This window comes from Pongo abelii, chromosome 5, assembly GCF_028885655.2.
Source record: "Pongo abelii isolate AG06213 chromosome 5, NHGRI_mPonAbe1-v2.0_pri, whole genome shotgun sequence".
In the NCBI taxonomy this organism is placed as follows: Eukaryota; Metazoa; Chordata; class Mammalia; order Primates; family Hominidae; genus Pongo; species Pongo abelii.
The window spans coordinates 2525252-2537825 of record NC_071990.2 but is presented as its reverse complement, the minus strand read 5'-3'; the positions used below and the strand labels follow the sequence as shown (position 1 = coordinate 2537825).

The 12574-nt window shown below is 43.7% G+C and overlaps 1 protein-coding gene across 2 annotated transcripts in view; it reads left to right on the top strand.

The window, feature by feature from the left end:
• The window catches only part of MYLK4 (myosin light chain kinase family member 4), a 96999-nt gene extending 84704 nt beyond the window's left edge, over positions 1–12295 (top strand). Inside the window, exons 11-14 of one of the 2 annotated variants that reach the window (XM_054557127.2) lie at positions 567–719; positions 3807–3885; positions 7585–7660; positions 11028–12295. In XM_054557127.2, coding sequence (XP_054413102.1) covers positions 567–719; positions 3807–3885; positions 7585–7635 — 283 coding nt within the window. In that variant the 3' untranslated portion in view covers positions 7636–7660; positions 11028–12295. Of the gene's footprint in view, positions 1–566; positions 720–3806; positions 3886–7584; positions 7661–10545; positions 10811–11027 lie in introns of those variants that run through there. The other variant, XM_054557128.2, reaches the window with a different exon arrangement.
• The last annotated feature ends 279 nt before the right edge of the window (positions 12296–12574 follow it).

The following is a 12574-nucleotide window of genomic DNA, read 5'->3' as shown; positions in this document are numbered from 1 at the left end:
TCATGAGGTCAAGAGATTGAGACCATCCTGGCCAACATGGTGAAACCCCATGTCTACTAAAAGTACAAAAATCAGCCGCGCATGGTGGCATGCACCTGTAATCCCAGCTACTCAGGAGGCTGCAGGAGAATCGCTTCCAGGAGGTGGAGGTTGCAGTGAGACGAGATCATGCCGTTGCACTCCAGCCTGGAGACAGAGCGAGACTCCGTCTCAAAAAAAAAAAAAAACTGATCTCCTAAATGACTCAGGCTAGCCTCACCCCTCAGAGGTGACATGCCTGGCGTTTGCCATCTGAGCATGTAGTAGCACTTTGTGAGCTGTAAAGTGCTTTAAAAAGGAAGCTGATATTCATATTCATACTCTGTTATTGCTGCAGTTGTTCAATTAGGAGTTGGGTGGGGGTGGCAAGCATTTTCTTGATTGCAATAATATATTATAAAATTATGCTTCGGGATTAGGTTATTTTCCTTCTCTCACCTTTAAATGGCAGAACTAGAAAAGCAATCTGTATGGAAAGGGGTTGAGGCTGTTTAAAAAATACTCATTCTGGACCCTGTGTCCTCCAGACTTAGCGGTTTGTCCCCTTTTCTGGGTGACAATGATGCTGAGACGCTGAACAACATCCTGGCCTGCAGGTGGGACTTAGAGGATGAAGAATTTCAGGACATCTCGGAGGAGGCCAAGGAGTTCATCTCCAAGCTTCTGATTAAGGAGAAGAGGTAACGCAAGTTCGTCCTGTGCTCTGGGTGCAGTAGGGATGATAAGGAAGCAGGGCATACCACCAGGGCTGTTCGAATTTATTCCCTTACTAACATCTGTGATGCTTTTGCAGTCATAGACAGAATGAGGTTTGATCCTCTTGACCCAATCTACTGAGATCTGGGACTGCTTTGGTCATGAAGCTACACAAACCTTTCTCTTCCTACCATTTATCATGCAGCCATACCAGCCATGGACTCCTGCTGGGCCTCAGTTGACTCACTGTCAAAATGAAAGGCTTGGGAGAAGTATTTCTAGGATTCCTTTCACCTCTACAAAGCTGTATATGGTTCCGTGTAGCTAAATCTTTAACTACCATTTCATTTGAAAACCTACTATGGGCCAGATCACGCCAAGTGCTTTGTGGACATTATCTCTTTTAACCACCACCCCTGCCCCCAACTCCATGAGGCAGAAATCGGGTAGAAGATCCCACGTGGTTTGCCCATGATCATACCGCCGGTAATTGGCAGAACGGAGGCTCAAACAAATAGTTCTCCTTCCCCCACGACCACACACTTGGCTGTTATTTATTACATGGTCCTCTATTTTCTGTTATGCTAAAACCACATGAATTCAAAATTCAGTGGATGGAAAAGAGTGACATTGAAGTATGGGGATTTGCATTTTAGAATCCTAGAGGGAGAAGGGCATTGTGATTAACCCATCAAACACGCTGTTTCAGATGGCTTTATACCTGAGCCATATAATGATTGAAGCAGTTAAGATTTTCAGGGCCAATAGCACTTGCCTTATCGTTTTATTACCTTTATGGCTTCGAAGTCACTAATACACATGGCCATGGATCAGCAGGTAGAAGGGTGTCACAGGGAGTGGGGAAACAGTGTGGGCAGTGGGTCTGGCACACAGCTTGGCGGGAGATGCTTTCATTCCAGTGTTGATCACCTACTGTGTGACAGGAAATGTGTCATGTGCTAAGAATAGATGCGCAAATCCAGTACCTGCCTATAGTAACTCACCATCTAATAAAAGGGATAGGTATTTTTAAAAAAATGTAATAAAATGTGGTTAACACAAAGATAAGGCCATCCCTAGAGGATGAAGAGAACCTAGCCAGGCTAGGGGTATCAGTCCGACAGGAGGGACAATTCACAAATAGTGGATTAATAATAATAATAATAACCTTGGCTGTTATTGCGCCTTGATGGAAAGGCACAATAACAGCCAAGGTTATTATTATTAGCACATTACCCTACCGAAGGCAGTGAACAGATGGAAACTGTCAACCCTTTCAAATCTTTGGAGGACGAGAAATCCACATTTACTGTGAACCTGTTTTACATGTGTACTTTTGTGTGTTATCTTATTTGGCTTCTGGATAATCCTGTGGTCTGTGGAGACCATCATTTTACAGATGGGGAAACTGAGGCTGAGAGCAGTGCTGCAGTCACACGGCCAGCTCAGAGCAGATGCAGAGGTGGGCCCAGTGGGCTCCAGTGCCGCTCACTCCTTCAGTCTGAGGGCTTCATGAATGCCCAAGGAGCATCAGATACCCATTTGGGCCGATGGCAACTGGCTTAGAATTCCAGTCAATGCTTGGATGAAACTAAAGCCAAAAGCCAAACACCACTATCATAGAATAAATTTCTGGGGTACAAAAATAAACTTGAAATGTTATTAAGTTTAATTACTAGTACAATGTTATTGTTAACTTTTTAATAGCCAGATTTAAGAAGTTCGACACTAGAGTGCAGAATCATCATTTTTCACGTTGGTCAGCCATTGGAATGCTCTGGAGATCCAGTACTGAAAATTTATGACACTAAGCAGAACCACACTTCCAAATGAGGTTGGTGGAGGTCAAGAGGTTTTTAAAAATTACCTCTGCCTGTTTTTGGCACTATAATGGTGATGCTGTCACCAAGTTCATTGATTGTAATAAAGACTTACCTCCTCTTCAAATCTTATACTTAAATATTTTGGTATCTGATGAAGCAATTGCATTGAAGCAATCCTACAAACTGAAGCTTCATTACTGCTTGAAACTACCTCTGACTTCAGATTGTTACATTCACTTACAGGTTTTTGTTTGTTTGTTTGTTTGTTTGTTTGTTTTTTTGAGACGGAATCTCGCACTGTCACCTAGGGTGGTGTGCAATGGCACGATCTTGGCTCACTGCAAACTCCGCCTCCTGGGTTCACGTGATTCTCCTGCCTCAGCCTCCTGAGTAGCTGGGATTACAGGTGTGCCCCACCACACCCAGCTAATTTTTTGTATTTTTAGTATAGACGGGGTTTCACTATGTTGGCCAGACAGATCTTGCACTCCTGACTTCATGATCTGCCCGCCTCGGCCTCCCAAAGTGCTGGGATTACAGGCATGAGCCATCGCACCTGGCCTACAGTCTTTATTTTGAAAGGTTATTTGTTTTAATGTGATAAATGTTAGCACAACAGACAAATTTATAGAATTTAGAATTCGAATATAGTAAATCTATATTATTCTTCCTCATATTATTTCCCAAAATCGTATAAACCTTTGCTAGCTCCAAAAGGATATTGTTTCTTTGTAAAAGTATCTAATGGCCCCTCTCTTAATAATTACATTGACTCTATTTCCCTACCTATTTAACTCAAAACTTCTCAATTCAAAAGTTAGTAATATTTATTATTCAAAAGTTTTAATACACAAATTGCTTTGGCAATCATCAAGAATCATTGTAGCATTTTGTTCTTACAATAATAAATATATATTTATTTTTCAACTGACTGATAGGAATCCACTTTACTAAGCTCAGATGTTATACTACAGTAATGGTTACTTGTATTTGAAAGTAAATGTTCAGTTATTAACAAGAATTTTTATTATTTGCCTTGTTTGTCTTTACTAATGTTATCCCGATTGGATTCAATAGTCACCTATGCCATCATTGATAGCACACAATTCAAGAGGAGGCAGAATTGACCATGAGTTTGACATTTGGCCATCTGGTCTCCTGAAGGCAGAGGCTGGAGCTGAGATTGAACAGCAGATACGGGCCTTCTTCGGTGTGTTTCTACTGATCACCTTTTGAATTTCCTTCTAGTTGGCGAATAAGTGCAAGCGAAGCTCTCAAGCACCCCTGGTTGTCAGACCACAAGCTCCACTCCAGACTCAATGCCCAGGTGACCATGGCTTCTTGTTCTTCCTCTTTTTCTCCTGTCTGCCTGTCTTTTGAAGATCGGATGCTAGAGTCATCTTAACCTTAAATAAGATGCTTTCTCATTCCTTTTCTAACAGACTGCAAATCTTGTGCGGGTATTAAATTACTTAAAATGCTTTTTAAAAAAAATTTTTTTTTGAGGCAGAATTTCACTCTCGTCGTCCAAACTAGAGTGCAATGGCACGATCTCAGCTCACTGCAACCTCCACCTCCCTGGTTCAAGTGATTCTCCTGCCTCAGTCTCACAAGTAGCTGGGATTACAGGCATGTGCCACCATGCCTGGCTAATTTTGTAGTTTTAGTAGAGACAGAGTTTCACCATGTTGGTCAGGCTGGTCTCAAACCCCTGACCTCGTGATCCACCCACGCTGGCCTCCCATAGTGCTGGGATTACAGGCCTGAGCCACTGCACCCGGCCTTAAAATGCTTTTTGAGCAGTTTACATTTTAAAAATAATGTATTTGTTGTTTAATAGAGTATTTTCAGCATAACTGTTTATTATTAAATTATTGTATCCATTATAAAATGAATTACTTCATCGTCTTATGTGCACATACATACACACATATAACCTATAAACATATAAAGTTCTGGAGAATATATAGTAATTTTCATTCAGGAGAAATATGCCTCCTTAAAACAGAATTCAGAATTCTAAATTCTGTGCTCGCCTGGCTTGATCTGCTCTGGGCACCAAATCTTATCTCTAATACTCAGCTTAGTCCAGATATCTATACAAGTCTATGTGTAGGAGACTCTTAGACTACAGACTGAGTATTGTGAATAACCTAGCCCACTCTCTGTAATAACTTCTTACAATGAAATCTTCATCTACTCTCATTGCCTTAATTACCAGATGTTTATATTCCGACTTTCTCATCTGTCTCTTTGGCACAGATATCTTTCCTAAGCTGCAGATCTGTATGTCCATCTGTGTACTAGATGTTTCCACCAGGATCTTCCCATCCCTAAACTAATCTCATCTCCCTGTCCCTTGCCTCACCATCAGTGATCCTCCTAGGGAAGGATGCCCGTGGAGCGGCCCCAGCCAGCCCCTGTGCTGCTTCTTTGTTTCCTTCCTCTCCCTCGAGCCCCCATCTCATGTTTAATTTACCTCCATGTTCTGTACATGATATCCCCTAATTACCTCTGGAAGCTGTCTGTTTCTTTCCATTCCCATGGTTACTGTGGCCTGGGACATGCCTCCCCTGAGTGACTGCAGCTTCCTAACTGGCTTCTCTGCCTCCTTCATGTTGTCTCCATCCAAATAATTGTGGATTATATAATTAACACAGAAACAGATATGTAATGCCCAAGTAACTTTACTGAACATCTAGGATGTTCAACTGGCAAGATGCATATACAGGCAAGACGCCATGCCAACCTTTGGGCCCACCAGGGACCTGTCTGATGTGCCCATCAGTTAGGGTGGCTGGTGCCCTGCCCTGGTATAGCATGGGTTTGATACGTTTTTGTTTCTTCCACCTTTGCTCCTCATCCTCTCCATTTCCTGAGGTTTTGGAATGGAACTTTTTCACTGACCAACAAACCTTGGAATGACTATGCCTTAGGTACTCACTTTTTCCACATCCAGTTTTTATTGAAATTAACTTAACTTCTAAATTCAGCATCGGCACTAAGTTTTATTTGTGTCTGAATATACCTTTCTTTGATAATTGGTACTGATGTCAAGTAAAAATAGACTTATTACCTAGTGGGTACCTCACGCAGACTACATAAACTGCTTATTAGGGTTACTAACCTATTTTGAGCCAGTTTTCCACCAATGTATTTTTATCCAAGCTTATTGGTGTCCAAATCCACCTTGACGGGGCAGGGTAGTATAGAAGCCACAGCAGAAAATTAATGACATTGTACAGTTTAAAAAGTGTTTAAGAATATTTTTTAAACCATATAACAACAAGTAAAATCACCTTTTGTATCCATCCATCTGCTGGTACCTGAGGTGAATAGATAGTTCAAGAGTGATGATGGGTTTTTTTTAATGAAAAATAAATTCCGTTTTATAAATCTAGTTATTACAGTTATAATTATACAGTATTGTGGAGGCACTCTTCTAACTGCTTTACAAAAAATAACTCACTGACTCCTCGTAGCAACCCTCAAAATGGGCACATTAGTGTCTGTAGCTGAGAACACTCAGGACAGGGCTGAGCTCTGCAGTCCGGGCAGAGCCTCACTGCTCTGCTCTCCTGCCGATGATGGGCTGCTGGGTACAGGGGACCTGAGCGATGCTTCCAGAGCCTTTCTTGTACCATACAGTTTTAGTGTTACTGAAAGTCAATATTCAAACTTAGTATATCTTACTTTTCAAGGAAATATTGAGACTAAAGTTTTCCAGAAGGCTAATTTTTAGAATAATATTGGTTTCACAAAATCAGAATTTACCTTTAAGTTGAAAATTTAATTCTGATCCAAAACTGTTTACCATTTCAACCTAAATTCTATTTTTAAGTCTTTCATATATTTTTATTTGTCTCTTTTGCTTCAAGCTTAAAAGCACTTACTATTTTGTAACCACTTGAGTAGCATATAGACTGTCACTAAATTTAAGAAGGATTTTTTTTCTTAGAAGTTAACATCCGAGAGTTCTCTGCCCTCTGTATTATGCTCAAGGTGACATGCGATGGCTTGCAGCCTTTCTTACATCCCCAACTATCTGTGCGTAACCTGTTTCCATCAGAAGCAGCTCTCAGCTGGGGTGGGGCAAAGCACTCCCAAACTGGGAATCTACTAGAACTCAGTACCTACTGCAGAATTAGCCAGGGTTCTGGGGCCAGAGGAAGGAACACGACACAAATTTGACATGGTTTCTTTCCTCCAGAACTAAGAAGCCTCTGACCCTTCCTTCCCATTCTCAGAGTTGTGACCTTGGCTCATGCCCTCTCAGTGAACTAATAAAACAGCCCATGAGCTGATATCCAATCTCTACTCACCCTCTTCCCTAATCTATCAAATCATTAGTTCCTTAATTACAGCTCAGACCTTGACTGAAAAAATCTTCACGCGTTCCCCGTTGTCCACACCAGACCCAACCCGGTTGCAGTCAGGGCCTGCTCCAAGACGCCCCCAGCTCTTATTTTGAGCCTCGTCTTCACTGCTGCCTCTAGAGCAGCCCACAAGTCAGTACTTGTCTAGGGCCTGTATTAAATGCCCCAGCTTTTCTCAATTCTCGAACTGGAGACTCTTTCTCTGTCTTCTTGAATCTCTTTGTGGAATTCACATTACCGTTGTCTACTCAATTTGAAAACTTTTGGAAGAAGCCATTTCTGTGTCTGACTCATCTTTGCAATCATCGTAGCCCCAGTATTGCAAGTGATAGAGCATTCTTGTGCTATATACTTGTGAGTTTTGGCAAAACATACCTGAGTGTGATGAGGTGCTGAGCTGTTTGGTCCTGACTCTAAATGAGAAGGAAGGGTCGTGTGACAGGGGCCTCAGGGGAGAGTGGACTCTGAGATGGACTCTGAGGTTGGCTGGTGTGTCTGCCAGGGTGTTGTCAGGAATGTAGACTTCAAGAACCTCTCTTGAAGAGCACCTTCTACTCAGTAGCAAGTGATTGTCTTTTCATATGTGCTTATAAGTCAGGGCCTGAAGGAAACAGTCCTAATCCTTCCCATATGCCTTCTGCTTTCCCTAGAAGAAGAAGAAGAATCGTGGCTCTGATGCCCAGGACTTTGTGACCAAATAGTCCACAGGAGGCACCCATTTGGAAGGTTAGTCTTGGGTCTGCTGAAGAGGTGTCTGTGAAGGCCTTAAGAGACAGGAATAAGAAAGAATTTGCTCACAGACTATGCGGGAAGAAGAGGAGCATTTTGGCTGGCATGGAGGGCCCTGAAATCAGACTGCTGTGTTTGTACCCTGGCTCTGCTCTTTCTTACTGGAGGAAGCTCAGTGCCTGACTTGCGGGTTGGGGAGAGTCTCACTTCCTAAGCTTGTTGAGTGGCTCCCATGAGATCATCCAAGCAAAGCCCTGAGACCAGAGCCTGGTGCATGGGAGGGATCAATAACCAGCTCAGGGGGTGCTGGTAACCATCTAGGGGTAGTTCTTACGACAATGTGTGAGAACAGAGGAAGTGACACCCTCTTCTGTACAGATGGGGAAATTGAGTCTCAGAGACTCAGAGACTAAATAACACCCCCACGGCCATGCAGCTTGTAAAGGGTGGAATGTGGTTCCCTCAGGTGTTTCTGAAGCTGAAGCCCACGTTTTTTAATCCCCTGAGCTGCTTCCTGATCTTGGCCTGCTCTACGAGCCCAAAGAATACCACCTCCTACACACCCAGACACCTGCGGACCTCCACCTAGCTCAGGTGTTTTTGGAATTATTGAGAGATGGGTTTATACATGAATACCTTCTTTGATATCAATAATCTAGCCCAATGTAGCCCTAAAGGAGAAGACTAAGAGGCACATGTACTTATGAAGGACTCTAAGAAAACCCAACATTCATGTCCTTGCCGGGGGCCTAGACCCCGCAGCGAGTCAGCTCCCTAATCTTGGGAGGGGAGTCCGCAGCTGTTTTCACAGCTCCATGCATGTAACTGCACAGGGTTGATGACTTGTGAGTGAGTTCTTGCTGCTCACTGTTTTTTGTTTGTTTGTTTGTTTGTTTTTTGAGATAGAGTCTTGCTCTGTCACCCAGGCTGGAGTGCAATGGTGCGATCTTGGCTTACTGCAACCCCCACCTCCCAGGTTCAAGCAATTCTCCTGCCTCAGCATCCTGAGTAGCTGGGATTACAGGCACCTGCCACCACGCCTGGCTAAGTTTTGTATTTTTAGTAGAGACAGGGTTTCACCATGTTAGCCAGGCTAGTCTCAAACTCCTGACCTTAGGTGATCCGCCCGCCTCAGCCTCCCAAAGTGCTGGGATTACAGGTGTGAGCCACCGGGCCCGGCCTGGTCTTAATCCTTTCTTCTGATAGATATGTTTCTGGGCCTGAGGTTTTTGCATGTCTTTTTGATTGTACATATTATTGTAAGCTGCCTTGAATTTTTTGTAGAATAAGATGGGGTAGAAATGAATCAGTACCTCATAGTAAAGGCCACACATCAGTGCTAGGAAAACACTTGGCCTTCGGAGGAAGGGACGCTTACATATGCCCTGTCACTTATTTAGAAATCCACAAAAGGTGAACAGGAAGGCTTGTGCATTCTGTTTACAAAGACCATTCTTCTTTGTCAAAAACAGCAAGGACATGAAAGTCTCGATAAGGTAGGAGAGAGTTGTTTCTTGTGAGGACAACCTGGAGAAAGAAAGGACCCTCGTGCCCCCAGGCCTAGGTTATGGCACTCAGCGAGGTGCCCCAGCCCTGCCCCGTGAGTGCCTGGATCCGCAGACAACCAGGCTGTGTCCACTCCTTCTCTCCCCCGCCTTCACCCTCTCCCCCAGAAGCAGTTTTGTCCCTAGCGACCACAAACCCCGAGGGTTTGCCACAAACCACCTTCCCACCATGAGGACTGGAGCCACTTTGGAGGCCTGGTGGGAATGAATTCACTGGGTGACAGGGTTGCATTCCAAGGCGGGCCTGCTGCCAGGGTCCTGCGGGGGAAGAATGAGGAGGAAATGGTGGTGGGAGGGGGTAGAGTCCTTCCACACAGACATGGGTGCCTCGAACCCAATGTGATGGAAGACAACAGCAGCCTACGAAGTGATGGCTGTGCAGAGGATGAAGACAGCAGCATTTGGGCTGGCCACGCTGGGGCAGCTGGACACAGCCTCTGCTGGAACTGCTTGAGGAGGGCTGCTGACAGCCATGGAGCTGGCTGCCTTCCTCTCCTGCACTCTTCAGCCCCATTTGGCCTCAGAAATTCACCTGAGTCACGCCACAGGCCAAGGAAGAATCATTTCAGATACACACAATCTGGATGCTTCCTAGTTTGCTTTCTGGTTTTTTGTTTTTTGTTTTTTTTTAATTAGAGACAGAGTCTTGCTGTATTACCCAGGCTGGAGTGCAGTGTCGTCAGCATAGCTCACTGCAGCCTCAAACTCCTGAACTCAAGTGATCCTCCTACCTCAGCCTCCTGAGTAGCTGGGAGAAAAGGCATTCACCACCACGCCTGGCTAATTTTTAAATTTTTTGTAGAGGTGGGGTCTCACTATGTTGCCCAGGCTGGCCTTGAACTCCTGAGCTCAAGTGATCCTCCTGCCTCTGCCTCCCAAAGCACTGAGATTACAGGAATAAGCCACCATGCCCCGCCTACTTTCTTACTTAAAAAAAATAAATAAATAAAACTTAATGTAAGATTTTAACTCTGGGAGCAGCCTCATTTGAGAAGTTAGAAAAAAAAAGATTATTCTTCACGATAATATTCCCTGCCAGGATGAGATGGGTTTATGGCACGATGTATTATGACGGAAACCAAATTTGAGATAATATTGATTTTAAAAATCTGGTGGTTGAAGATTATTCCTGTGGAAAAAGAAAGAGTTCCAGGCCGATAAATAAGGCATAATTCACAATGTCAACTGAGGCATATACATCTCCTGCAATTTGTTAGATGAAACATTCCCAAAATCAACCTGGTGGCATTTTGTTTCTGGTTACCTCTGTCGTATCTTTTGCCAACTTATGGGATATAAATTTAGGGTACTCTTCAGATCCACAGGAATGATGGCAGGTAGCCGTGTGCGGGCCCCAGGTCAGACGTGGTCGTAAAGCACATGGAAACGTCCCCACACCTGAGGCCACATTCTCACTTTGATGCTGGGATCAAGCTGACCAGATGGACGGAGTGGCTGTACTTCAGATGAAACAAAGAGGCCTTGTCCTTCAATATTGCAAATAGTACTAAAATATCTTGCACAAATGTACCCATGTAACAAACCTGCACATGTACCCCTTTGAACCTAAAATAAAAGTTGGAAAGAAAAAAAAATATCTTGCACAAACTGAAAAATAAAAAGCCCAACTCTGCTAAGTGGTGGAATCCATCAAGAGGTTTCTTTTTTTTTCCTGCTCATATACACACATACGTTATAAAAAAAAATCATGTGTGGTTTTCCTAAGGGGCACAACCAACTAATTATAATTTTAAAAGCCCTGCTGAATTAACAAGATTCATATTTTGTTTGCTTTGCAGGAAAACTGCTGTGGTTGCTGCTGCTTCGAGAAAATTTTTTGAAAAATCAGCAGTTCTGATGCCTTGACCCCTATGATGACTGGTAGTCTTAGCTGGGGGAGCCCTTGACCCTGAATGTGAACTTGAACTGGAGTGCCTCTGCTGCGCTCGGAGAACACCCAGCGCTGCAGTCTGGTCTCAGGGTGCAAACACATCCCTGCACCCAGTGGTAGTGACATTGGGAAGATGTTTCCCTGCCATCTTGAGATTTTTTACTTTTAAAAAAAATTTTTTTGATCTTAGTCACTGGGGCAGGGGGTGCATTATGTCTGCTATTTCTCAAATGACTACAGCCATGACACTTAAAATTTATTGGAGATTTTAAAATGGAGGATGCATTTAGAGGGAGAAAGCTACTTCCAGCCATTAGACTATGCCTTTGGAAGGGGCAATTAGATGGCCAGAAAAAATTCTTATTCCCATGCACCCTTGAAGACTTAGTTTCTCAGACTCTGTCATTTTGATTTGGTCTGTGGTCACGTGACTACAATGGATAAATAATTTGTTTGCTGGAACAGAAGCCGTCTTTGAATTCTCCAACAAGAGGCATCAGCCACTGTGTCTTTCATTTATTCTGAATTGTCCCTAGCGTGCATTTTCTTCCACGTATTCTTTTTATCACATCTACACTCCCCGCACCCTTCTGACTGACAGTTCATCCCCACAAAACACATTGGTTTTGAGAGGTGATGCAAAAAGTATCTGTTTATGGTTGGTCTTTGAAATTCCCACCTTTGGAATAATGTCAACAGTCACAAGAGGTTTCCTCAAGCCCCAGTTGTCAACGAAAAGAGATGGATCTGCACCTCCTGGAGCAAGATAGCACTGAGATTTCAACGTTGAAGTGACTTGGGAAATAACATTCAAGCTTCTGGGTAAACACAAACAAACACTGGCAAAGACCAAGTGCAGTCTCTCGCCTGTGCTGTCTCACGGGACTCAATGGTGGTGAAGAAATTTCAATCGGACACCAGAGGTGAGGGCAACTCTGCAAGCTCACCTGCTGGACGTGAGAATGTTGGAATGTTCCAGTTGGAAGGTTCCTATGCCCAGCCCGTGTGCCATTTCATGGCAGATATGTAAGAAAGGAAATGGCCCTACTGTAGACAGCTTATGGGGCCCAGAAAGGCACTGGGCTTTAAAGAGCGAAACGAGTGTGTCATTTCCACATGAAGGAGAGGCAAGGAAAAGCCCCACAAAATTCCCGTTACCCACTCAACTCCAAGCTCACCAACCAGCTTCATGAGCTTTCCTCACATTTTCCATTTCCAAATAACTGTTGTGTTGAATCAGCTGTGTTAATGCCTTTATTCTTTGTTTTGTTTTGTTTTGTTTTGTTTTGTTTTGTTTTGTTTTGTTTTGTTTTGTTTTAGACGGTGTCTCACTCTGTCACGAGGCTGGAGTGCAGTGGCGCCATCTCGGCTCACTGCAACCTCCGCCTCCCGAGTAGCTGGGATTACAGGCGCATGCCACCATGCGTGGCTGATTTTTGTATTTTTAGTAGAGAT